This window comes from Camelus ferus, chromosome 29 (assembly GCF_009834535.1).
Source record: "Camelus ferus isolate YT-003-E chromosome 29, BCGSAC_Cfer_1.0, whole genome shotgun sequence".
Lineage (NCBI taxonomy): Eukaryota > Metazoa > Chordata > Mammalia > Artiodactyla > Camelidae > Camelus > Camelus ferus.
Window position 1 is genome coordinate 15,512,288 of NC_045724.1, and position 27,783 is coordinate 15,540,070.

The 27,783-nt window shown below is 48.6% G+C and overlaps 1 protein-coding gene across 8 annotated transcripts; it reads right to left on the bottom strand.

Annotated features, from left to right (window-relative positions):
- Nucleotides 1-253: 253 nt before the first annotated feature.
- On the bottom strand, nucleotides 254-24,156 carry LOC106731135 (phosphatidylinositol 3,4,5-trisphosphate-dependent Rac exchanger 1 protein-like). 8 transcript variants are annotated; one of them, XR_004315990.1, is made up of 11 exons: nucleotides 23,069-24,156; nucleotides 19,660-19,796; nucleotides 18,872-18,983; nucleotides 16,281-16,378; nucleotides 15,707-15,866; nucleotides 14,173-14,442; nucleotides 11,816-12,004; nucleotides 3,635-3,721; nucleotides 1,682-1,706; nucleotides 1,078-1,142; nucleotides 254-333 (listed from the first exon to the last, which is right to left on the bottom strand). XR_004315990.1 is itself a non-coding variant. In XM_032469996.1 (7 exons), exons 1-6 carry the CDS (start codon nucleotides 23,100-23,102, stop codon nucleotides 14,207-14,209), a joined length of 777 nt encoding a protein of 258 aa, XP_032325887.1. In that variant the 5' UTR covers nucleotides 23,103-24,156; the 3' UTR covers nucleotides 11,813-12,004; nucleotides 14,173-14,206. The 8 variants fall into 8 exon arrangements, 1 of the variants encoding a protein (XP_032325887.1); XR_004315986.1 differs by lacking the exon at nucleotides 3,635-3,721; XR_004315989.1 differs by lacking the exon at nucleotides 3,635-3,721 and having other exon boundaries at nucleotides 830-1,142.
- Nucleotides 24,157-27,783: the final 3,627 nt, after the last annotated feature.

Genomic DNA, 27,783 nt, shown 5'->3' on the forward strand with positions numbered 1-27,783 from the left:
TCCGCCAGCAGGAGCTGCCCCTGGGCGCAATGAGCTCTGAGGAGCTGGGCACCCCGCAGTCCTGTGGGGGAGCTGGCAATGTGCTTCTGAGGGGACAAGGCTGTCCTCAGAAGGGAGTCGGGCTCCGCTACAATCATCCTTATTCTCAGGGAAGTCTCAACATTAACTTTGCTATGCAACACACACTACATTTTTCCTATGGGAAAGTGAAGTGGGAGATCTCAAATCCCACAGCTAAAACCAAAGGGATTTTACCTCACGCAGAAAACCGCACGGTGTTTGATGATATACAGGAGCATCACTGAGAGCTTCCGGGGGATGACCGACCTGGCGCTGGGTGGAGAACACAAAGTCAGGGGTTTTGTGCCAAACAGAATCCCCCTGCAAGGAAACAGACATTTTCACTGCTGGCTTTTTCAATTCCAGCCTCTGTTTCCTACTACAAATGCAACACCTCTGAGAGTCGGGCTTTTCCTCCCAGCGTGCAACTGGAGGGAGCGTGCAAGGCACGTTGACCTCTCAAGGACAGACCGTGATGGGTTGTGACATTTACTACACCCAAGAAGACTCAAACTTGCACAAAGCACACGGCATAAAGCTGGAGGGAGGGCTTTGCTCATTTCTCACTTACGAGGACTTCAACGGACATTCTAACCAGGAGAATCCCCTAGCCTGAGCCAGGAAACCAGTCAAGGAATGACGATAGGAATCTGTCCCAATGACCCAGGAGCAACCCCAAGAGGAGGAGGTCAAAAAGGAGCCAGCCGAGCCAGAAGAAGTCAGTGTGGAGCGAGGGCTCACCCTCCTCGTGCTATTTCGAGAAACACACCCTCAAAGTCTGCGCTCCTCAGCTTCTAAGCACTCCCCCATGGCTTCTGTAGGCACCACCCAAGGTGACTGGGGCTGAGGGGAGACGGCCACTGGCTCCTGGGCAAGAGTTTGAATTTGAAAAGTAATGGCACGCCAGACCCGTCGCAGAACACACAATCTGGGGACAAGGGCAGGAGAGGTTGCTGGGAAAAAAACAGGGCACATTTCCCAGACACACTTCCAACCGAGAACGACCACCCCATTTACCTGGGCCTCCATGGTCCCCTCACTTCGGATGCAGCTGCGGTGCCGCACTGGAGCTGCACCACATGCTGAATCGAAGAAAAACCACAGAAAGGTTTGAGGATTTGTCTTTTCTGCCTTGACTTTTCTTAAGCATTACAATTCTCCCAAGCATTACTTTATCGTATTGCACTCTTTCCCACAGCAGAGCAAGGTGGTTGCAGTTCCCCTGACTCTTCCTGTGTAGATCACATTCTCCTTATTGTGGTATTTTCATTAGTAATCATCCATTGTGCAATGTCATGGCTCAAAGTAGCTGGAGAAATCATTAATGTACTTACTCCTAACATTAGGCTCTTCACATCCCCTGGTTTCTAAAGACTTCTATATAATATTAAAACTCATCTTAGTCTCCCTACTGCTGTGATCCCCCTGGTCTCTTAGCTCAATAGATGTCAACTTCCTCTATGATGTCATTTAGACACCATCACAGGAGTAAAATTTTCAAGAGTTAAGAAGTCATTTAGACATCAGAAGTCATTGTGTTTATTCTTAGTTGAATTTAAACCCACATCACATCCTGGTATTGAGAAAATATTACAAAGATAACTAAAATATAGTATCTTACCTCTTGGCATTGTCATCTTTTTTACCTAGGAGAGGCAGAAACATTAAATTTGAAGTCAAAACATATAATTAGTAAATATGTGGTTTCTAATAAATTATCAAAACAGTAATCCATAGAAATTACCATTATCACTTTGGTTCAGCATAACGATTTATATGATTAAAAATCAGGAAAAATCAAAATTTCCTACTTAAGGCATGATCTTTCACTAACACCATTTCTGACAGCACACTTGGTCAACAGCTTATATTTAAGCAAAAAAATCTGTCTACATTCTATTAAATAAACACCAATCTATTCAATTTTCATAATGTATATTCATGTTCATTAACACTGAACTATATCATTTTCATAGTATGTTGTAATGCATCATTTATCTGTTTTTTTGTTTTGTTTTGTTTTGTTTTTTGTCAAACCAAACATCCACACTTAAGTCCAGAACATGGATTGTTGTGTAACCTTCGAGAGAGGGAGAGAGACAGAGAGAGAAACTAAAAGAAAAATAAAAGCAAACTCCTTATACTAAGATGCACCCCTTCCATTCAATGAAAGGTTTTCTCAACTCTTAGAGTTGACTGTTGAGTTGATAAGCAATTGTAACATATGAGGTCATAAGATTTGTCAAGACCACTAAAAACATACGGACATCAAGTGAGACATCAGAAGAGAATGAAAAGTGAGCAATGGCTGTAATGAAAGCACACACAGCAGCAGGAAACACAGTGACCATTGTCAAGAAGCAAACGTGCTTCCTGACTCAGACATGAGTCATCATCTGAGGAATAGCAGCTCAGTAAAATGCAGGCAGGACTCCACTTTAATACTATGTAAACACACATTTTCATGACCTTTAAAACGTATTTCTTCATTCAAAACTTTAAGTGATATCAGAGACTGAGGCCAGCCTATAACCTTGCAAAGATATTGGAATATCATACAGTGTCAAAGCTCCAGTGGCAATAATGTGGCGATAGAAGAATGCACCCACAGAGGGCAAACAGGAAGCCACAGATGTTCCCTTCACTTCACACTTGCTCAGGGAACACTGAGCATCCCTGTCCCCTGTCACCCAACACACAGGTGGGGCAGGTGGGGAGAGAGATGGGCTCACCAATACTTAACCTTTCTGTTTTGTTATTGAAGAGAAGAGTTTATAAATTGTCATTTGCTCATTGAGAATATATTGTTGTCTTGCTCAATGAGTTCTTACTATAAAGATAGTATTTTGCAACAAATTTCCATTTCAAAACTAATTTCTGTTCAAGTTAGTAATCTAAAAGGTAACAAAGAAAAGACTCCTGGATTCTGGTCCAGGCAAGGAAATAAAATGTTCAGTGACTATAAAAATTCCTGTTAGGTGTGATTAAAAGGACACTGTCAGGTAACTTTAGTAACACTCACAGCGAGGACAGTCCTCCAGACAAATACAAGAAAAACAAAAATTCCCCAGGAACCAGCAAAAACAGTTAGCTTCCACAGAATTTCATAAACATCAGGCCCAGGATGGAAAAGGTCAGGCAGAGTGTGGAAGACCTGAAATAATATTGGAGATAATGAGGAACCTCAAAGACATTCACAGTGTATCTGTCACAGAGAATCATCTTTAGAAACCATCAACCACACCCCTCAAATAGCTCCTCAGAGAGGCGAGAAGGGATACTTGAGTTCAAAAGGATTGGGAGGACGCTGTATTGTGGGTATGTTTACTGCCTTCATTTGGTGATAGTTTCATTGCTGCTCCCATATGTCAAATATCAACAAGCTGTATCATTGAGAAGGTGATGATATTACATGTAAATACACCACACTAAAGCTTCAGAAAAATATGACGCACAAAATGTTACAGATTTGACTTTGCTGACAGGCACATTGCAAATATTTTTAAAACAGTTAACAGAACTTAACTTATGAATGCAGAAGCCAACTTGAAATTGAAAATAAGTAAACACAAACCTACAGGGCATGGGAAGCCTACATCTTCTATTGTATATTCATGAAGTACCTGGACAAACTCCTATGAAATATCTCCAAAAATACACCCTAAACATATGGGGGGAAAAGCGAAGAAAATATGTGTTAAAATACAGAGAGATGTACAGAGATGTATTTGTACGTTTATAGATTAGACATGAGTGAGAAAGCAGAGCAGCTCTTATAATAGTGCCAAAATTACCATTCCAGCAAAAATCAATGATTTATTTCAGCCCAACTTTCTAAAAACCATGGAGGTTTCCTTCAGTGTTCAGTTTGATTCTGAACCAGAGCACGTAATGTCAGACTTCTGAAATAAATAAGGATTTGTATAGTTAAGTAATCTTGTATAATATGATTAAAACTCTAAGAATAAAGTTACATAAAAAGAGAATTCAAAATAATCAGTACAAATAATTCACATGCATATTTCACAGTACTGCACCTACATCCATTAACAGCCACCATGAAAATCAATTTGTATTTCTGGAATGTACTGTCACCAAAACAAAAGGCAAACACATAGTTTTGTAAAAACCAGATTTATAATATAAGTCTTATAGGAGGGAATAAATGCGCAATGTAATTTGTACTAATCTAGACACCAAGTTTCAGTCTTGTGCAAATAAAACCTCTCTAGAAAGCAGCCTCTGAAATCAGTAACACTGTCATTGTCAGCTCTCACAGTTGGGGTCAGTAAAACATGTGCTGCTGGAAAACATGCACTGTCTTTGCATAGCTGCCATCTGAGAGAGCAGTGGGTCTCAGCACAAAGGAGAGACATGCAGATCAAAGGCACAAAAACAAATACCATCTAGTCACTAACTGGTAAAACCCCCTCCATCGTGGGCATGCTTGTTACACATGGCACTGTCTGAGCACTGACGTCAGTAGCTGCCTCCTACCTAGAGTCTATCCACCAGGGCCGATGGACTCAGGTTCTGTCAGCAGCCATGAGCAATGGTGAAGGACAAGTTAGTTTAACCAAATGCTCAAAGATGTGGTAGGGAAAGAGGGCTTAAGTAACCTATGAGAACTCAGCCTCATTCCCTCTGAGGGAAAAAATTCCAACAAAGATGACCTAGAAATGCCCTCCTTAGTAGGCTCAAAAGACACAGAACAGACTCTTCTTTGGGTGGAGTGTTCATGTGGCGTGATTCTGCCTCAGTGCAAGGATTGTTCCTGACACTCAATTTTTCCAGGTCTGTAAGAATCTGCTGCAAGCCTATCAGAACAAACCCACTTAAATCCATGAGGTGTTCTTTTTTCTTTTTTGGGGTGTGGAGGTGATTTTTCCTGATAAGAGTGAAAATTTCATAGCATGTATCTGAATTTTCTTTATATTTGGACAATTCTAAGGACATGAAGGACCCTTTCTGCTTTGGGAAAAATCAACACTCTGCACATGGACACTTCACTAAAGAAAGGATGACAACTCATCCACCTCCTGGTCATGTCACTCCTAGGCATTTCCCCATTATAAACATCCCAGCAGGTTGCAGCCACTGATTTTCACATCAGCTAGGATCTTAGGGCTCCCACCAACCTAACTGGACATAGAGTCCCCAGGGGTAGCCTCCAAGAGGAGAAGGAAAGGGATGACTCAGAAGTTGCTAGATGTCCAATAGAAATAAAAGCAAAAATAAACAAATGAGATCTAATTAAATTTAGAAGCTTTTGCACAGCAAAGGAAACCATAAATAAAACAAAAAGACAACCTACAGAATGGGAGAAAATATTTGCAAAAGATGAGACTGATAAGGGCTTAATTTCTGGAATATATAAGCAGCTCATATGACTTAATAAGAAAAAAATAAACAACCCAATCCAAAAATGGGCAGAAGACCTACACAAGCATTTCTCCAATGAAGACATACAAATGGCCAATAGGCACATGAAAAAATGCTCAGTATCGCTAATTATCAGATGCAAATCAAATGCAAATCAAAGCTACAACGAGGTATCACCTCACACCAGTCAGAAGGGTCATCATTCAAAAGTCAACCAACAATAAGTGCTGGAGTGGCTGAGGAGAAAAGGGAACCCTCCTAACACTGCTGGTGGGAATGTAGTTTGGTGTAGCTACTATGGAAAACAGTATGGAGATTCCTCAAAATAGACTTACCATATGATCCAACAATCCCATTCCTGGGCATATATCCAGAGGGAACCTTAATTCAAAAAGATACATGCACCCCAGTGTTCATAGCAGCACTATGTACAATAGCCAAGACATGGAAAGAACCTAAATGTCCACTGACAGGATAAAGAAGCTGTGGTATATTTACACAATGGAATACTACTGATCCATAAAAAATGATAAAATGATGCCATTTGCAGCGACATGGATGGATCTGGAGAATGTCATTCTAAGTGAAGTAGTCACAAAGCAAAAGAAAAATGCCATATGATATCACTTATATGTGGATTCAAAAAAAAAAAAACTTATTTACAAAACAAAAACAGACTCACAGACATAGAAAACATGATTACCGGGGGGAAAGGAGTGGGAAGGGAAAAATTGGGAGTTTGTAATTCACAAATACTAATCTATATAAAGTAGATGACAACTAGTTTATACTGTACAGCACAGGGAACTATATTTAATATCCTGTAGTAATTTATGTTAAAAAAGAAAATGGAAATGAATATATTTATGTTCCTATATGACTGAAGCATTCTGTTGTACACCAGAAACTGACACAACATTGCAAACTGACTATACTTCAATAAAAATGTTTTTTAAATTATAGGGCCACTGAATACTTTTGTTACATTAAAATGTCTCAAAATACACTTCAAAGAAAAACAAAAGTTGCTAGAAGTTAACAAACCAGAAAGCACAGAACAAATGACATTTCACTGTTCAACAGACCAGCACCAACCCAGTGCTGAGACACCACAGCTCCCAGGGCTGCCACACATCACCACTAGGAAGAGTGTACACACAGGAGAGCACACTTCACAGGGACTGCACCCAAACATGCACAGCTTGAAGCAGGATCTTGACAAGATTTTCAGGAGCCAGTCTAACTATGACTTGAGTAAGTAACAGTTTCTCACTTTGTAAAAAACAGCTTTATTGAGATACAATTCACACATTCTCCCATTTTAGGCATACAACTCAATGGCTTTTAGTACATTCACACTTCCTTCTTTGATGCAATAAAGTAACTATTTCAGGTTTCTTCCCTGTCAACCTGCTGTGTTTGGTCCAAGAGGTCGTGAAAGGACCCAGATCTTGATGAGGATGCTGGTGGCCATGGCCACTCCAGGCTGGTCAAGAAACCTGTCCTGAGGCCCTTGGTCTTCACCAATGATGCGTTCCCATCAAGGACCCCATGAGAAAGCAGCTATTTAACCACAGTGTGAGAGCCCAGGACTAAGGAGGTAACCCCTGATGCCTGATGTTTACTCACAGTTGTGTTTTTATATCCACTACACTGCCAGCACGTGGGGCCAGGAAAGCAGCCCCATCAGCTCCATGTCCGGGTCCCCTCAGGGCCCTGGCAGGAGGTGGGGTGGGAGGGGAGGGGAGGAAAAGGGATGAGGAGGGGTGGGGAGGGGTTGGGGAGGGAGTGTGACAGGAAGAGGGGTTGGGCACTTGGGAGAAGAAGGGGGTCACGGAAAGGATGACAGTCAATCAAGCTCTTGAGGGGAAGAAGGAGGGTTCAGTCAGCGGAGTAGGTCAGCAGGTCAGGAAAACAGCAGTTCAAGTGGACTCTCAGGAGCAGTTGGAGACTCCAACTGCCTACTCCAGTTTGAACGATGCCTTAGCAATGCCATTGGCTTTATGCCCCCTCTAGACCAATCACCTGCCTTTGCCCCTGGCATCTCACAGTGGACATTCTGGGTAACCTCACTTTTAGAATACACCCCACCTAACTGATCCCCCCCCAACCAACTGCCATCCAACCCTGGGGTCCTCTCTGCAAACTTTCCTGACCTTATGCTTTCTGGCCCTGCCCAACCCAGGTTCCCTGACCCCCAATTCTGGGTGCTCCCTTCTCCTCCAAATTCCCAGGGTTTCCCTTGGGCAGTGGCTGTAAAAGATGTAAGGTAAAGAATGACAGAAGTCCAAGGGAAATCAACTACACAAGTAGAGTGGGAGGTCTTCACTCCCCCTTACTCAGCACTTCATACAAAAGGCAGACAGAACAGCCACGAGATGGAAAATATCTTAACGACAAACCATCTTAATCACATCACCACACCCATATGGCCGTCCTTATCTATAGTAAACCTGTAGGTGACACATTCATTTCAGGTACATGCAATACATGCATAAAAATAAACCCTATTATTTTTGCCATATATATAACTATACAGTGTAATTATATATTGTCACACCCTGTACTCTGCACTCGGGTGACTCACGTACACCCAGATCCAAGGAGGCAGAAACTACCCGGGTGGGACAGAAGCAAAGTTATGCTTTGGGGCAGTACTGGCTGTGAGGGGGACAGAGAAATCCTTCTGGGGTGGTGGGAAGATTTGGTATATAGATATGGGGATGGTTGTGTTCATTCAATCAATAAATACTGAGCACATGGGGCCTGCCCATCACAAGGGTCAGAGAGACCCTCATATCTGTCCCTGTGAAGTGACCAACTGCTGATGGTTAGGAATGGATGAGGTGCCAGGAGTGGCCGCGGGAGTCCAGTGAGAGGGCCCTGCACTAATCCAGGCTTTGTGCCCCAGCCCTGCCCTGCCAGCTGCCCCAGGAGCCTCAATTCCAAGCAAACTCTGAGGAGGACTAAGGGCAGCAGCTCCCTCTTAAGTCTCAGGAGCTCAGGAGCTCTTAGTGAGAAACGGGCATGGGACAGTCAGTGGTTTGGGACTCTGTCACTCACAAAGGAGTTGGGTGAAAATACCTGGCTCCTTACATGTCCCTCAATCCAATCCCCCAGGAGCCCCTTAAGCCCACAGGGCCCTCCCTCCTTCCAGGTGGGGAAGGTGGCCAGCCCTGCAGCAGCTCTGGAGTCCAGGCTGGGTCCAAATCAAGCCACCAACAGGTCAAGATGTAACTGTGCTGCCCAGAAAGAGGGGGGAACAGCGGTGCAGCAGTAAATACCAGCAGGAGCAGACTCTGTAACTGGCTCCTCCACTGTGAGCAGGGCTGGGGCCACAACTTGGCCGTGAGGGTGGGAGGGCTGAGAAGGGTGGGGCCCTGTGGCCCTGGACAGGGCTGGACCAGAGCCCAAGGCCTGAGGGCCTGGGGGGAGAGACAGAGAAAGGGACAGGCAGGGAGAGAGACAGCGCATTGAGTGACTGAAAGACAGGTGGGGGTCAAGTCCTAGAGAGTGACAGGAGGTGACAGAGGGGGACCAGGTAGGGAGAAGCAGAGACAAGAGAAGGCAACAAGGAAAGAAGGAGCCAGCCCACAGTTGTCGGTGGCATGTTATCATGTACACACAAACACCGTGCGGAGAGAAGAGAAGCAGTTGTCTGTTTACTGATTCTTGTAAAAGGGTTTATATACGACGTGCACAATGCCTCACATACCACCTAGGTTACAACAATGTTAATAATCTTAAGCTATTTAGGATCCCAGGCTCCAGGTTCCCAGGCTCCTGCAGTAAGCACAGGATGTTACATGATCAAGGACAGATTGTTTTAAAGTTCATCACAAAACTTCATTAAATAGGCCATCTCTGATCCAGCCGGCCGTGCCTGTCTTAGGTTGTCCTCCTCTGAGGATCTTACCCGTCACTGGCTACCCAGCCATCCATACTGGACACATTAGGCCATCTCTGATCCAGCCGGCCGTGCCTGTCTTAGGTTGTCCTCCTCTGAGGATCTTACCCGTCACTGGCTACCCAGCCGTCCACACTGGACACATTAGGCCATCTCTGATCCAGCCTGGCTGTGCCTGTCTTAGGTTGTCCTCCTCTGAGGATCTTACCCGTCACTGGCTACCCAGCCGTCCATACTGGATACATTAAATAGGCCATCTCTGATCCAGCTGGCTACATGACATTTCTCACAGCTTGTTATCAGGTCAGCCCACAGCTTATTCTCTAGAGCCTTCAGGCAGGGGCCTACAACAGTGCATGCTGGGGGACAAAGGGCCAGGGTGGCCTGACTCTGGTAAGGGGCCCAGAGTGGAGGGTGCAGAAAAGGCAGGAATCCTGGCCTCACAGTCCCTCCCGCTCTGAGGCTCTGACCTCCCTGGAGCTGAGCTCCCCAGTGGTCACCATACTTGCAAAGACCGGTACCTCCCATTTTTCTTGGGACTGCTGGTTCCAGCCTCTATGTCTGTCCCTGTTGGGGCTGACTTCCAGGAGAATGGGCTACCCTTGGGGAGGAAACTGGAGCCTGCCCTGTGGGGAGTTGACTCCGACTCCTCACAGACCCAGTGGTGTTGCATTTCCAACCACTGCTAGGCCTTCCTGGCTCCACAGCCAGGCTTCATGCACTATGCTGGCCTCAGGATCCCCCGGCCTGGAGGGACTGAATCCCATCCAGGGTGAGAAGGCTCAAGGATACTGGATCTCCTCCTACTGTCAACCAGAATTCCTTTCAACCCTCAGGAGTTGGGACCCCCTGTAAATTACCAATTAACATCAGGTCAAAGGTATTGAGGTCTCACACTGAGCAATAAAATGTGCCAACTGACCAAATTCAAACTGCAGTGTTCCAATTACACAACACTCTCAATAACCCATTTTATGGATGAGAATTCAGAGGGGTTGTGAGTTAACTAAGGGTCTCAGGGGTGACGAGTGCTGTAACCTTACCTTGAACCAAGATCTACCTTGTAAAGCGATTCCACCTGGAGCCCATCCTGTGACCTGCTCCCTGAGGTTCTGAGGAAGACCACTGGCACAAGTTGTCTCAGGAAAATCCTCTTTCAATGACATTAAGTCATGCATCAGTCAGGACAAACAGGGTGAGGATGTGTTCACGAGTGACCCTGACTCCTAACGAACAGCAAGTCAACTTTATCTCAGGAAACAGGTCTTCTATTATCATTAAGTCAGGCACCAAGGTAAATGAGAGTAAAAACAGGCAGAAGAGAAGCAAGATGTCACAGTAGAAGGAGGCTCGTAGCTCACCCTCTCCCACAAACACACGAAAACTCAGATCTACGGACCTACTCAGCCAGCCAGAGCACCTACCAAACTTCAACACTACATCACCCTCTTTGAAAGACAAAGATGCCAAAAATCTTGTAGGAGAAAAGGAAAAAAAAAAAAAAAGAAAAAGAAAAACAGTGCAGGAGGGAGTGGCAAAGGAGGACTGGTGCTCGTTCGCTGGGATGTTCTTCACTTCCCTGACAATCAGAGGAAACATCAGAGGACCCAAAAAAGTAAGAATGGAAACCCATCGAGATGGAGAAATCTGGCTCATTGGACATGAGGCTCCAAGGACACACAGCGCCCAGGAAGCCACGCCATCTCATCACACAGTCACCAAGAGACACTGACCAGGCAGGGCCCTCAAAGACTGAAAGAATGAAAAAAAGCTGGAGGACAGGACCAAAGGCATTTCTTCCCAAATTCTATCAGCTCTGTGTTTTGCCCACAACCAACCAAAGTGCCCCCCAAGACCCTACCACAAACACCATGGCCGGATGTTGTACCACCTTTCATGGGAGGTCACGGGGCTGGTTTGTGTGTAAGGAATTCCATTCACCAACGATATGGTTTATAACAGGAAATTCAATTTTCAGTCCATTTCACCCACTAATTAGGACTTCACTGACATTGTTATCATTAAATTAACCAGGAGAAAACAATTCAGATACTCTGAGGTAGGAGGGAAAAACACCTCTCAGCCTCCTGGAGTCAAGTAAAACTACACAGTGTTTGTTGCAGAAACCACAGGTCTTAAAAGTTGAGTTTAAAACACACTGCACATCATGACTTTTTCTATGACCACAATCCATCAGTGTGCGCGGAACGGAACCAAAGCAGAACAGATGGATGGTGTCAACCAGGGACAGGCCCTGAAACATTAGCCTGGGCTTGGGGGCCAAAAGGGGGCATCCGGGATGTGCTGTGGGGCTCAGAAACCCCCTGCCAGAACCAAACGGCTTAGTAACAGCACCCCATCCCACCACCTCCTGGGAAATGTCCTCTGAGTCTGGACATCTGAGTTGGGACCTCAGCTGTGCCCCTGACCATCCACACCGAGCCCCACAGGTAGGAGTCGCGGTACCTCATGGTGTCGTGACCCGAGTCCTCCCTATCCTCCTCAGACAGCTTGACGCACACTTTCTTCATGCCCCCGTGGTCGGTCCCGTCCGTCTCACTGTCTTCACTGATGAGCGGGGGCGGCGAGGCCTCCTCGGCCAAGCGGGGATCGCAGGACCCACCTGAGGTGGTCTCCGTGATGGTGGATGGCAGCCTGTGGGGGGAAAGACTTTGAACTTAAAGGCACAAGCGCGTGGCTTCACTCACTCCCAGGAGGCCCCGGGCAAGGCCCTGACCTCAGGCCACACCTCTGACCCTAAGCAGACCCAAAGGCTCTCTGTCTCTACCCTGAAAATCCTGCCACCAATTCTGCAGATGCGCATACACCAGCCCTCCTGCAGGGGTTGTCAGATGCAAGGGTCTAAACTCATGGCCAAGTGACACCAGGCTCGGGAGGATAGAAGGCGACTGGGGAGCGTGGTCTCTCAGGGCTGCACACGGTCACGGTTGCCCACGACTCAGCTCTGCCACTGTGATGTGACAGCACCAGACACTGCGTAACGGACTGGGCATGGCTATGTCCCAGTAAAACTTTATTTAAAAAAAAAAAAGCCATGGGCTGGATTTGGCCCACAGGCCTTAGTGTCAACCCTGGCATAGAGTGTAGCAGTTAGAAGCATGGGTTTTGAACACAGACAGACCCCAGATTCAAATCCCAATGCTACCGTTTCCTAGTTTAGAGACCTAGGGCTAATTATTAAACCACTCTTGAGACTCCATTTCCTCATCCATACACTGGAGTACGATCACTATGTCCTAAATGCCACACAGATTAAGGGACTTAAAATGTGTTAAGTGCCCAGAAGAGTGTCTGGTGCCTCCTAAGTGATCAGTAAACCCTAGCTGGCACAATCCAACTACATCTCAATGAGGTCAGTACTATGACTAGCCCCACTTCAGCAGATGAGAACACTGAAGTTCAGAGAGGCTGAGTGACTTGTCCAAGGCCACACAGCTAATAAGCGGCAGGGACAGCAACCTGGCGCGGGACCTCACATTATTTTTTCATTTATCATGAAGAATTTCTGTCATATACAGAAGAAGAGGGGACAACATGACAAACCTCACGTACCCAGCTGCCAGCTTCAACAATGGCAACTCAGAATCCACATTTCTTCCCTCAATCTTTCCTATACCTTCTTCTCCTTCCAGAGTAGTATTTAAAACAAACCTGAGATACCATATAATTCCCCTGAGAAACACTTTCATATGTCTCTCTAGCACAAAAATACATTTTTTCTAAAGCAGTGATTCTCAACCCGTCCCATCCCCCCCACCCCCACCAGGAAACATTTAGCAGTTTAGTGAGTCTCCTGGCGGGCAAACAGCACCGTCCAGAGACATTTTTAGCTGTCACAGCCGAAGCAGGGTGGGGGTTGTGGGGAGAAACTACTGGCATCCAAGGAGCAGAGACTGGAGTGCCACTAAATACCCCACAGCAAAGAACTGTCCAGCCCCAAATGTCCATGGTGTTGAGGCTGAGAAACACTGTTGTAAACATAACCAGTCTGCTATTATCAAACCTCACAAAATTAATCATCCCATAAGACCCTCTAGTCCCCGGTCCGCGTTCAAATGCCCCTGATGGTCACAAAGGTGCCTTCGCACAGACGGTATCTTAGAAACCGAACCCAAACCAGGCCTACTCACTGCGTTTGGTTGATACGCCTCTCAAGTCCCTTCTCTACCAGTTCCTCCTCCTCCCTGAACCTGCTTCTCCCTTGTCATTTATTTGTTAAAGAAACTGGGTCACTTGTCATCCAGGATTGCCCACCCTCTGGATTTGGCCCATGGTGTCCCTGAGGTGCCACTTCACTTTCCCTACACCCCACATCCTCCAGCCCAGTAGTGAGACCTAAACTTTGAGCAGAGAACGGTGCAACTTCTGTTGGTAAAAACACTTTGTAGGGGATGCTGTATGTGTGTCCGGACACAAGGTACCAAAAGGCACATCACGTCCAGCCATCTCTTTCTGCAATGTTTAAATGATAAAGTTCCCCCAAAACCTTTCACCGAACAGTTCTACCCTCTGCTGAGGATGCTGCCTACATCCATCCTTACATCAGAGCAGCAGTTCTCAACTGTGAGTGATTTTGCCCACTGACAGGGCATGTGACAACGCTTTGAGACATTTTTCATTGTCACAACCTGGGGAGGGTGTGCTGCTGGCATCTAGTGGGTACAGACCAGGGATACCACTAACAGCCTATTGTGTGCAGGATACACTCCAAACAGTGACCCTACCCAAAATACTGACATTGCTGAGGTTGAGAAATCCTGACTCTGAGATGCCCTGCCATTCCCTCCTGGCCCAGGGCTCACCTGTCGATTTGAGTGACATATTGCTTCATCTCCTTCACAGACACATCCAGTTTGGTGAAGAGCTGCAGGTAGGCGTCCTGGATCTCATGGTCCTCCTGCTTGAGCTCAGGCCCCGGTCCTCCTGGCTGAGGACTCCACTGGCTGGCTCAAAGATGCTGTCATTGGGACCTTGGCTTTGGGAGTCCCCATCCACAGCAGGTAGGCACTTCCAGGAGGCGGCAGGCATGGTGCTGATGCAGTGCTGGGTGTTGGACATGGAGTTCAGGTGACCTGCAGTGGAGGGAGAGAGAGCTCACTTACAAACAGCCCCCAGATACTCACAAGCCCCTTCGACAGAGCTATACAAACCCATTTTAAGGATCCCAATGAATGAGGAAAGTTTCCCTTTTAAACAATCTTTCAATACATTAAATTACTTCAATTAGAAAATACATTAAATTACTTCAATTAGAAAAAAGTTTCCATTTGGCGTTAATATGCTTTTAACTCCTGTGATCTTTTTCCGGCCTAGAATGTAGAAATGATGACTGGTAATCCAGCAGCCATTCTATACCATGAGGCATCCTTCAGGATAAAAGCAACCTCTAGAGATGATGTCATAGAAAGAAGGAGGCTTCATCCCTGATGACTGTGGGGCCACCATTCCAGTCTTGGGCCACTAGCCTTCATACATGCTTCTGTTTGAGTATCTGTAGCGTGAGACCTGACCACAATTTCTGACAGACCCAGTCACCTTGCTCTGGGTCAAGGTCGACGAGGGAGGGTTTGTGACCAAAGCGGACGCTGAAGCACCTACCAACCAAGGGCATGGTCTTGGGGTAGCACACTTCCAGGAGGCTGATGTGGCAATTTGTGGGTCAAAAAGTCCAGGCCACACAGTGGATTAACAGCTACTGAGAAAGGTGGGGGACATGAGGTCATGATGCAGGGCTCTGGGAATTCTGGCCCACCCCGAGTACCCACTTTATCCTGGCCTAGGCCAGACATTCCAGAATTGGACAAAATGCCAAGAGTTCCAAATGGAAGAGTGAATTCCCCTACACTGCCTTTCCCTGCACCCAGATTTCAGGGAAGACCTGGAGAAATCTGAGGCCTCTGGCTACCTCTCCACATTCATTTCCCCACTTTTGCTGCATCTGGGCTGTCCTTCAGGAACCAGCTCTCTCTGACTCACAGTGCATGGGGTTCAGGTAAGACTGCACCCTCTTCCCTGCAGACACTGGTACAGTGCTGGGCAAGGGACCCAAGCCAAGCCACCAAGAGTTCTCATCAAGTCCCCTTTCTACTGGGGTTGCTAACACTAGAGCTCCCGGGGGTCATTCTGTCACTACATGAAAAGAGTGCCTGAGAGCAAAGCCAACACAGAAGAACACAGTCAAGAGAAGGAGGGAGACCCTATTCTTGTGCTAGTGTGAGATCTGTTTGAGTGCCTGGATACTGCCATGCCTGAAGTTTACCTCTGGACTTTTCAGTAATACAAACCAGTAACTTCTCCTGTCTGTTTAAGCTCAGTGGGTTGGGTGCTGACACTTACAACCACAGTAACCCCCGCGGAGACCCTGCAGGATGCGGGCACCTCCTGGCTGCAGGCGGTCCTCTGGCCAATGCTCTCCAGCTCGGTGTCGCAGGTGGCAGAACTCGTAGTGGAACGTGGTCTTCACGACGATGCTCAGGGCTGTCAGCCGTCCACAGTCCTGCACAAAGACTCTGTTGTAAGCGGGACAGGCCTCAGGGACCTACAGAGACATTAACAGCTACTGAGCACTCACTGTGCCCCAGAGCGGGTGTTCAGGGGCTGGTGTGCGGTGACTACTGTATGCCTCGTAGTACCCCGTGAGGTCAGGTGTCTTACTGGCCCACTTAGCAAATGAGCAAACTGAGCCTGAGAGATAGGAAGTCACTCTCCTAAGTCCCACAGTTACCAAGTGGTGGGGCAGGGACTAGAAGGGCTCCAGGTTAACTCAGGATGTGGGGAGAAGTCTGCTACACCCCCCTGGGGAGGACACCGCCCAGCGAGACCTTGGTGGTGAGGCTGAAGATCCGCATGGCTCCAAGACCTTCTCCAGCATGAGGCACTGGACACCTGCTGTGCTCATGCACTCACGCACCATGCCCTGCTCCAGGTGCACGCTGTCCTCGGTCAGGCTCACCGCAGGGCTGTCCTCATGTGGGCTCAGCTGGAGACCCAGGGACAGCAGGGGGAAGACTGGAAGCCAAAGGGACGGGCAACCCTGAGGACGGGGCACCAACCCACACCAGGCCAGCCCTCCGACCCAGCACCGAGGACGGCTCATGTTGGATAGATGGCAAGACCGAAGCCTGTGCTGTAGCTCTGTTCACTTTTGCCAGCCCACTATCACTCATTCTTTGTTCTAGAAGATTTCCCTTCTAAGAACCAACCCTTGAGCCCCATTCCCAGTCTATGTGGCTCACAAAAGCGGGCCCCCAACACACCTTCCCCTAGAGGCGAAGGCCTGGCCAAGGAGGATATTAGATTTGCCCTATTCAGTTCCCCTGTTGGTTCAGGAACGAGCATGTGACCCAAGCTGGACCAATGAGAGTCAGTTCTGGGGCTTTGGCAGGATCTACAGAGAGGAGACATTCTCTTTCTCAACTACATTCCCAGTTACCAGAGCCACCAGGTGCAGAAAAATGCATGTGAGGAGGAAAGCGACACAGCGGGAGCAGAGCTGAGAACTGGAGAAAAACAAAGAGCTTCCTCACTATATGAGGTGCTGGATTGAGCCAGACCTGAAGCTTGTTGACCCTACTCATACTTTTCAGTTTGCTGAGCCAATGTTTCTATGTAGCTGAAGTTAAGTCTAATTACCATAAGCCCAGAGAGACTGTGGCTCCTTAGTGGCCACATAGCTAGGTAGTGACATATCTAGGAAGCAAGCAGGCACCTTCTTGGAGTGAAATGCTTTCCCCCAACCTGCTCCAAAGAGAACCTCTAAACCCACACACCATCACTCTTCCTCCCCTCACCCTCACGCTATGTCACCACTTGTCAAGTTTTTCTTCTTTTGTTCACTGTCTGGTTCCCCTCACGTCAGTGCCCTGAGGGCAGGAACCACGTTCCCCTTGCTCACTGGTGTCTCCTCAGCTCCCAGAACAGGACCCGGCACATAGCAAATGCTTCTACTTGTGGAACAGAAGGACAGAAACCACCAGCTCCTCTTAGCGTGGTTTACCACCATCATCAGGGGTCACCGATGTGCCGGGGAAGGAAGCCCAGAGCCTTTCCTGTCAGAGGGGCATAAGCTGAGCTCAGAGCTGCCAGCTAGTCTCTCCCCTGTCCCCATCAACCTGTCCGCTTAGGATCCCTCTGCCAGGCTGTGTGTGTTCCAGCAGTGGGGGACGGTTCCCCAGCCACCCCTGTACACCCCAGTTCTTTGCTAACCCCAAAGTTACCAGCAAGGAGCCCAGAGCTACTGGACACAGAATCATCCAAAGCCTCTGGTCTTTCTACAGCCTCTGTCCCCAGCCCAGCCCAGCCCAGCAGAAGTACAGCACAGAGTCCAGACAAGTGACTGCAGAACAGAGGCTATTTTTCAGACTACAGGTATTCACTGAGTGCCTACTATATGCCTCACACAGTTCTAGGATCAGTGGATACAGCAAGAAATAAACAAAACCTCTGCCCTCAGGAAGCTTATGCTCTAGAAGGGAAAATAAAGATAAGCAATAAACAACTGAATGATGTATACTAATTCATACACGTGGTGAAAGAAAATAAAAGAGAATAAGGAGTCACCGAGGGACAAAAAGGGCTTAACCACAGCACTCCATGTGGTCTCTCTAGGTAACATCTGAGCAGAGAGCTGAGTGAGGTGAGGAGTACAAGGTGAGAAGTACTTGGGGGAGAGCAGTCCAGGCAGAGGGAGCTGCAAGTGCAAAGGCCCTGGGGCATGCATCCATTTGGCATTTAAGAATAAGAGGCTAGAGTGGATGGAACAGAGAGGGCAAGTGGGAGTGATGAGAGGAGAGGCTGGGGAGACTGGTCGGGCCTGGAAGACTATGGGGAGGGCTTGGTCTATGCCCTACATAGGGTGGAAGCCATTCCAAGGTTCTGTTCTATTTTTTGAGAATACCCCACAGAGGAAGACGTAAGGCAGGACAAGGAGATGAGTGAGCATGCTACTGCAATAGTCCTGGTGAGAAATGGTGGTGGCTTGGACCAGGCACAATGGAGGTGATGGGAAGTGGTCAGATTCAGGTCATGTGGGGATGGCACAGCTAACGAGGTCTGCTGCTGGAGCTGAGGTGGTGGGACAGAGGAGAAAGAGAACAGCCAAGAAGGACTCTGAGTTTGGGGCCTGAGAATCTGGAAGGATGGAGACCGGACAATGAGGGGAGGAACAAGTCTCAGAGGAAGGTGAGGAGTTCAATTCTGGCCACACTAAGTCTGTGATGCCTGTTAGACATCCAAGGGGTGTCGGGGAGAAAGACAGGACTGGGGTCCGGGGCTGTGGCTGGGCTGGAGAGATGTGGGAGCCCCTGGTGGGCAGAATAACAATCCCTGAGCGATGCCCCCATCCTATCAAGACCCTGTGAGTACGTGGCATTCCCAGGCTAGGAGGAAGTATGGCTGCAGCTGGAAATAAAGTTGTTAATCAGACGACTTTACAATGAGGAGAGTAGCCATGATTATCCAGGTGAACTCAGTGTAAACACAAAGGTTCTTCTGTCCACTTACCTGAGTTTGGCTGGTCTTCCTCTCCGGCACCCTCGTCATTGGGGTCCTCACGGTGGGCCTCCCAGGCCTCCTGCACATCCTTGTGTGTCTGGTAGGCCCACTGGTACGGTCCCTGTGAGGGGAGCAGAGTAAGAGGGGCAGCCAACATGCCAGGAGCCCAGGTGCACACTGTTCCCCGATTCCAAAACTCAGGCTTTTAGCCTGTCGGCGACACCAACTTTGTACGCCCTCCCAGACTTTGCTCTGGAGCGTTCCTGAGGGACTTCCAGTCACAGTCAGTGCTTACCCTCTATAATCTACACTCTACACAGAAGTGAGGGAAGTGAGGAGCATTTGAAAATGTAAATTAGATCCACAGGAGGAGAAACCTTGTCTCCCCTAGGGCCCCAGGGCCGAGAAGTGTGCCAGGCATACAGTAGGTGCTCCATAATCACTTATTAAGCGAACCAGTGATGGAGCATGCCACATAGAACCCTGGCCCCAACCCAAGTATAACATCAAATTTTACCATTCACATGACTATTTGCCCAACGTGCCTGCGTGGTAAGAAAAGAATGTCATATTACACCCATTTCACAGCTGTGAAAACTGAAGCCAAGAGGTTTAGGGAGGCAAAGGGATCATAGAACCCAAGCCCAGCTCAGCCCTGCCAGGTAGGCAGGCAGCCCCACCCCACCCAACATATTGTGGCACCTTCCATCTTTTCCCCTGAGAAAGCTCGGTGGCCCTCACTACCCCTCCCCAACAAACAGGGCTTCCCTGATCCCCTTGGCCTCTGGGTAGCTCACCAGGGCCTCTTCCCAGTGGCTCCGGAATGCCTGGAGGTGTTCCGGGACCTCTGGCGCACCGTCACTCATCACATTGTTGCCGTTGGCCTTCAGGATGCACTGGTCAGGACAGAGGCCTGAGGCCGCAGCCTGGGAGCCTGAAGGGGATGGGAGTGCTTGAGGCGAAGAGAGCCTGAGGCAGCACCAGGCAAGGGCCAGTAACCACGTGAACGCTGTCTCCCAACCGCCCCACCACCACAACTCCCCAAACACCACCCTGGAGCCATTCTCCACCCTACTCCAGTGGGCACGGACACGGACTGCTGTTCCCACTTTGCAGAAGAATCTGAGGCTCAGAGAAGAAGCAGCTTGCCCCAGGTCACACAGCCAGGAAGGCAGGACTTGAACCCAGGAACATCTCACTCTAGGGCTTTCTCTCCATTAAAGTCCCACATCCACCTGTCATCCTGGAGTCAGCATCAACCCCATTTTGCAAACAGGGCAACAGAGGCTCAGAGAGGCAAAGGGACTCTCAAGCTCAGGCACCTAGGACAGGCCAGGTTTCAAACACAGGTTTCCCAGACCCCAAATGCGTGTTCTTTCAGCTGACCCCCTCGCCACTCATCCCTCACCCCACCAGGGGTGGGGCCGTCTGCGCTCAGCTCACCATAGTGAAAAGCCACCAGACAGCGGACACACAGCCCAGCGTCCAAGGCTCCTCCACGGCGTGATGGCCAGGGCTGGAGGCCGTCCCAATTCCCGCCTGGGCACAGGCCTGCGCCCCAGCCCCGTGCCCAGGGCCTCCTCTGAGCCGGGGGTCAGGGTGGTCCCAGGCTGCAGGCTGCTCGCCAGTGGGCCTCGGGTGGGTGATGGCACGCATGGTGATCTGGACACCGAGGGTGGGAGGCCCTGGGCACGGACGGCAGGCAGTGGCACCAGTGGTGGGGGAGGAGGGCTGCCCTGGGAGAGCCAGTCAACTTGCTCTGCTCCCATCTACTCCGCTGCCTGGCCTGCAGGAGGCCCCTTCTGCCCTAGCTTCACGAAAGCACTTCTCCCGGTCAGCCTGCTCCTTGGAGGCAGGCGGGGGCTGGTCACGGGGTGGCAGTGGTGGCGACTGCGGGATTGGGGCTGCCCTGTGTGACCACCGGGCATTTGCTCCCATATCCCACTGTCCCTGCCGCCGCCCCCACACACTGACTGCACCATGCCCGCCTCCCAGGAGCAGGCTGATCTGTAACCTGTGTCCCATGGACTGCTGCCACCCCCAGGCCAGGCCGCGGGGGAGACGGGAGAAGACAACTGGCTCCCCTCGCCGCCACCGCGTTGCCATCCTCCCAGCCACGGCCTGACCTCACTGAGCCCGTGGTCTTACCAGGGTGGGCATACACGGAACCTGTCTCAACATGAGAAAAACACATTTGTGACAAACCTACAGACACCGAGACACTCTACCAAGAAAGGCTGGAAGCTTTTCCACTAAACTCTGGAGCAAGACAAAGATGCCCACTCGCACCACTTCTCTTCAATCTAATATTGGAGGTCCTGGCCATAGCAACTAGACAATGAAAAGACACAGAAGAGATCCAAATTGGAAGAGAAGGGGTAAAACCGTCACTGTATGCAGATGACACGATACATTAAAACATCTTAGAGGCTCCACGCAAAAATGACCAGAACTAATCAAAGTACTTGGCAAGGCAGCAGGATACAACATCGACCTACAGAAATCAGTGGCATTTCCTTCCTCGAGTGGAATAATCTCTTTTAAAATTGCATCCAAACAAGACAATATTTAGGAGTAACTCTAACCAAGGACACGAAAGTCTTACACACGGAGACCGATGAAACACTAAGGAAATTAAGGAGGACTTAGAGAAACAAAAAGAAAGCCCATGTCTCTGCACTGGAAGAATTAATATGGTTGAAACAGCCACGCTGCCCAGAGCAATCGGCAGATTGAATGCGATCCCTATCAATTCACCCAGGACATTTTTCACACACCTGGAACAACTCATACCATAATTTACATGGAATCACAGAGACCCAGAATTTCCAAAGCACTCCTGGAAGAAAAAGAACAAAGCTGGAGGAATAACCCTCCCAGACTTTAGACAACACTGCAGAGCTACAATCAAAACAGCATGGTTTTGGTACAGAAACAGACATATGGATCAACAGAACAGAACAGAGAGCCCAAGAATAAACGCACGAACGTTTGGTCAATTGAGCGTTGACAAAGGAGGCCAGAACGTACAAATGGAGGGACGACAGTCTCTTCCGCAAATGGTGTAGGGAACACTGGACAGCTGCCTGTTAATCAATGAGGTTAGACTACTCCCCCACACCGTACACAAAAATTAATTCAAAATGCCTTAAATACTTAAACAGAAGACTGGAATCGATAAACCTCTTCGAAGAAAACACAGGCAAAACACTGGACATACACCTCAGCAATGTTCTCCTGGGGCAGTCTACCCAAGCAATGGAAATAAAAGCACCAAGTAACAAACAAATGAGACCTGACTGGACTTTCAAGCTTTTGCACAGCAAAGGAAACCATCAGCAAAAGAAAAGGACAATCTACGGAGTGGGAGGAAGTATTTGAAAAAGATGAAACTGACAAAGGCTCGATCTCCAGAATATAGAAACAGCTCGTACAACTTCCTAAGCAAGAATCTAACAACCTAAAGCAAAAATGGGCAGAAGACCTAAACACGCATTTCTCCAGTGAAGACGTACAAATGGCCAACAAGCACGTGAAACAAAGCTCAGGATCTCTCATGATCAGAGACATGCAAATCCAAAACGACAATGAGGTATCACCTCAACCGGTCAGAAAGGCCATCATTCAATGAAAGTCCACAAAGGACAAACACTGGAGAGGCTGTGTAGAAAAGGGAACCCTCCTACGCTGCCCGTGGGAATATGTAGTTTGGGGTAGCCACTGTGGAAAAGCTTGAGGGTCCTCTAAAGACTAAAACGAGACTTGCCAAAAGCTTTTGATCTTGGGGGCAGGCCCACAAGCTTTTGCCAAAGGCCTGGGCCTCCTCGCCTGTTATTCCATAATTCCTACCCAGAGGGTCCAGGGCATCCTCCACTCGCCAGGCAGGTCCACCTCTGCAGGCAGGCCACGGCCTGAGAGCCAGTCGGAGGTGCTCCAGGGCCTGGTGGCGCCCTCCCACCTCCCTGGGCTGCACTAGCTTGCCCAAAACCGCGTGTGAGTGGCGATGAAGACACAGAGTTCAGTGACTACTAACGCTGAGGAGGGGCAACCACAAACCATGGTGACAGTCCTGGACCCACCTCCGGGTCCCAACGGGCTGCACGGCCCGGACCTCACCTACACACCCCTACCTGTGCTCCTCCCCGACGCATCCCAGGCCTCACCCTCTGGCTCCCAGACCTGCGCGCCCCCACCAGCGCCCCTTACCTGCCAGGTGACGCCAGCAGAGGTGAAGGCACATGGCGAGCTACATCCCAGGTGCTGTTCCTCCTCGGAGAGCCGGCCCAGGAGCACTCGGCTCTGGCCCAGCTTCCACACGCTCTGGGCGGGCTCCTGTGTCCGTCCACAAGTGTGTATCCGTGGGCACGGTGCCCTCAGCTCCTCCTGCGGGTAGTGCAGACGCTGGGGCTGGGGCTTCTGCGGTGCGGGACGCTATGAGTGGGGCCGAGCCAGGCCATGTGGGGCTCGGCGGTGGGGCTGGCCCACCCCATGGCCCGGGACTGGCTGGCCATGTCCCCAACACCAACAGGGTCCCAGCACCCTTTTAGAACCATTACCCTCCCAGGGCGAGGCCACAAACCCCACAGTCCCACTCCCCACGCTCGCTGCCACACAAACCCCCCAGCCCTGTCATGGCCCCCACACCCCCCAGCCAGGCCTGATCCCCGATCAGACCCCCACGACAAGGAACAAAGGAAACGAAAAATAAAAGAAAGAAAGAAAGCAAAGAAAGACAACAAAAGAACAGACAAGGACAAATGAGCATAAATGCAAGAGAGAAACAGACTCATAGTCATAGAGTACAAACTTGTGGAAACCAGCTCGGATGGGAGTGGGAGACGATGAACTGGGAGTTCTGAACTTACAGATACTGACAGGTATAGAAAGAATAGATAAAGAAGATTATACCGTATAGCACTGGGAAATACATGCAAGATCTTGTGGTGGCTCATGTTGAGAAAGAGTATGGAACAATGACCATATGTATGTTCATGTGTAAGTGAAAAATTGTGCTCTACACTGGAAATTGACACAACATTGTAAACTGACTATAACTCAATAAAATAAAATTGAAAAATAGTAAGTGAAGAAAGGACACTAAAATGACACATCCACCATCAGTCATCCACATGGAAAAAATACAGAAATCCCTCTCTTGATCTGTTTACAAAAATAAATTCGACAGATTAAAAGCCTAAATATCAAAGCCCAAACTATGAAACTCATGTAAGAGGACATCCTTCATGCTATTAAAGTAGGAATGGAAATAAAAGTCACACACATAAAATTTTCACTTTAAAGGAAATGACTGAGGTAGCCCAACTGTAATAGAGGAGAACAGATCTGACTCTATATTGGATCTGTTCCTTTAAGTTTTAACCACTGTGCCCTGTTTTCTAGGCTTCTTGCTGGCTCTGCACCTTTTATGAAACAGTTGCCTTTAGCCTGAAACATACAGGAGAGCCTATTCTTGGGTCTCTGACCTTTAAGGATATTAACACTTCTGCACTTAAACAAAGATAAAAAGTTGCAGTAGAGAAACTAACCTTTCTTTTGTTGGAGGTTTACAGAGACCCCATGGCCTGACCCACACGGACCGCTGCAAGAACAAACAATTCCTATAGCATGAAGTTTGCGACAACCAACCACACCCCCTCCCGTTATTTTGTAGAAAGGGAGCCTGTATTCTAACTGGAGCAGAATGGTTCCCTAAGACATTAGCCTGCCATCCTCTCGGTCGGCCAGCTTGCCGAATAAAGTCACTATTCCTTGTCCCAACACCTTACACCTCCCGATTTACTGGCCTGCTGTGCACCGAGCAGAACAAGCTTGGACTTGGTAACACTATGAGTCCATTTTACACATGAACAGACTGAGGCACAGAGAAGTCAAGGAACTTCCCAAGATCACACAGCCAATAAGTCGGAGTGCTGGGGTTCGAGTACTGGCCATCTGGCTCCAAGCTCAATGCTCTCAACCAGTTACAGTTTTGGAAAACAGGACAGGCTCAGAGCCAACCCAGACTTCCAACTCAGAGGGTGCCGTTCCTGGGGTCACGGCCCTACGGCCTAGCACCTCCTGCTGTCCTGGACAAACGCCTCCCTCGCCTGTAGTCCCAGACTCAAATTTGCCAAGAGCCACGCAGGTAACTTAAGGTGCACAAAGCAGACCCCAGGCTACAGGGCGGGGTGGGGACTGCGTGGACTGGAAGATATTCCCTCCCGTATCTACAGATGGCCACCACCACTCATCTCCAGGCAAGTGTGAATTGCAGTCCTATTATTGCCAGATCTTCTGCTCTTTCAAGACTAATCAGAAGTTGAGACCTTTATATGGGATCTTGGGTTATAAATGCTGGCAGCAGATTGACATTTTTTAATGCTGTTACCTCAAAACCTATCTGTGAGCCCATCTCTGATTAGGGCCCCCCTCCCCACCTCAACTTGTAAGCTTGATAATAAACAAAAGGAACTGAACTAAATCCACAATCTTGGAAGCAGAAAAGGGGTAAGTTCAGTGTTCTCCGCCTCCTGACTGTGAGGAAGCCCCAGGCACCCAAAATCAGCGGTTCCCTGATCAAGGGTTTACTGTCCCAGGGTGCTGACACAGCTGAGAAAGGGGTCCTCACTCTTCCTGTCCCCTCCCTGGGCATGGAGGGACATGGAACCTGGGGATGGACCCATTCCGGATCCAACCATGTCCCACATTAAGTGCCAAGGGCCACAAAACCTCCACGTCACATCCTTCCCTGCCCAACTGACTTCCATTTGTCTCTGAATGTTGTCCACCAGGGTCTCGATGGAACTGGGGATGTTCCAGGGGGCCTCCTGGGTGCTGACCTGGATAAAGCTCCAGCCACAGAGTGTACACATCTCTTTCTGTTTGAACTCTGGGGCAAGGAAGTGACATGAGGGCAGCAAAGGGACAGTTAGGGAGCTTTGGAAAATGGTGGCACAAAGGTCCGACGCTAGATTCCAAAGCTCACAATCCTAGACCAACGATGCTGCCAGGACTCGTGGGTATTACTTGGTACACGGAAGGTACTATGAACTGGTAGGACACTTACCATGTTATTTCCCTTCTTTGGCCCAGAAGCCACCCCTAGCCCTGCCTGGGAACGCTTCTCTGCTCAGCTTGTGAGCTGGAGCCCATGGGGTAATGCTTGGTCTCTTCAGAAGCCTTGCTCATGACCAGCCCTTTGACGAGTGTGTGGATGGAATCCCCCTGGTTCGTACGAAGCTCTGGTCAGTCTGGCCCCCAGGGTCCCCGCGGTCCCTGCCATGGCTCCTGGCTTATGGGTTCTCACAGAGGGGATGGGACGAACTCAAGGTCAGGCCAGGGTTGGGACACAGGTCCTACCTGGTTGAAGAGATGCTCCAGGCAGCCGTGAAGCTTGTCCTGCTTGTCCGATGGGATCCTCATGGCAACAGGGCAGCTCGTCACCTGGCACAAGGAAGAAACCACCGCCATCAGCTATTCCTGCCTCATGTCACACCTTCCCAGCCTCTTTCCCAGGAAAGCAACATAGCTACAGAGCTCCACAACCCACAGTGTGTTTGAGCTCTGGAAGACCCTGGCCTGGCTGTATGACACTGCACAATGCACTTGACCTCTCTGAGCCTACGTTTCTTCATCTGCAAAATGGGCAACAGGAACTAAAACATTACACAGTTGTAAGTCATCGTGGATTTTTCCACTCTACAATCAAGGAGACAGAGAGAAAGAACTACATCCCAAGTCTCCTATTCACCCCCAGCTGTTTCAGTTACATCAGCTGTCATAGGAAAGTGCCTTCCTAAAATCTCTGCAGGCACCGTTTTCACAGGTAAATATCTCATGTGATGAGATATTTAACTGAAGTTCAGTAGTAGCTCTGATTTTACTTGAGGTTCTTTTTTCTGTTAAATTGAAGTATGATTAACAGTCAACTTTCATGCACAGACCAGCTCTGGTGGGACACACAGGTCAGTAGTGACAGTGGGAGTTTGGAGGCCAAGTAACAGGCATGGGAGGGTGGTTTTAGAATAATCTTCTTATCTCTCTGAAGCTAGTTTGGATTGAAGAAAGCCTCAGTTTTCCTTATCTATCTTCAAGTATTCTAGGCACTATTTATCATCCTATATAGACGTCCATCCCAGGCTAAGGGAACTTTGACATATATTTTCCTTTTAAGACAACTCTTTTGTAATTAGTTGGTATGCATTTTACTAATATAAGGCCCTAACTTTATCATAAATCCTCAGAGAATAATTTTTATTATTGAATATTTGCTGAGACACAGTCTGAGCTCCTGATCTTCTGAGGTTAAAAATGTGCTGAATTTGGGGAAGTTGAGCATGGGCATAAGACGGACATGAGTGATGGATGGATGTCATCTTTAAATAATAGGAGCCTGAAGATCTGCTTGGAAATCTGGAAAAAATAATGTATTGCCCTTGTCCTTTCAGGCTGCTATCACAAATCACCATAGACTGGTGGTTTATAAATAGCAGAATTTATTTGTCACATTTCTGGAAGCCGGGAAGTCCAAGATTGAGGCACCAGCAGACTCCATGTCTGGTGAGGGTCTGCTTCATATTTCACACTGGCTGTCTTCTTCCTGTGTCATCACATGGGGGAAGGGGTGAGAGAGCTGCGTCTCTTTTATAAGGGCTCCACTGTCATGACCTAATCACCTCCCAAAGTCCCGCCTCCAGATACCGTCACACTGGGGATTCGGTTTCAGCATATGATCCTGGGGGAGAAGGACACATTCAGTCTGCAGTATCCTAGTAGATGGACAAATAATCTTTATTCACGGCAGCTCTTTTTTACAGAAAAACTCCAGCGAATGAATGTAGAAGGGAAAAAAGAAATAGAAAATCACCATCTGGTAAATACCATAGTAGGGAATACTGCAGGCAATATCCAGTGATGGGCAT

What these genes read in the sequence shown, in the direction of transcription:
- LOC106731135 (XM_032469996.1), bottom strand. Translation starts at nt 23,102, where the DNA reads ATGTGCCTTCACCTCTGCTGGCGTCACCTGGCAG. An exon ending in CTGCTGGCGTCACCTGGCAG is followed by an intron (nt 19,797 to 23,068) that starts GTAAGGGGCGCT and finishes CATCCCCTTCAG; the next exon opens with GCTCCCAGGCTGCGGCCTCA. An exon ending in GGAAGACCAGCCAAACTCAG is followed by an intron (nt 16,379 to 18,871) that starts GTAAGTGGACAG and finishes TTTGGCTTCCAG; the next exon opens with TCTTCCCCCTGCTGTCCCTG.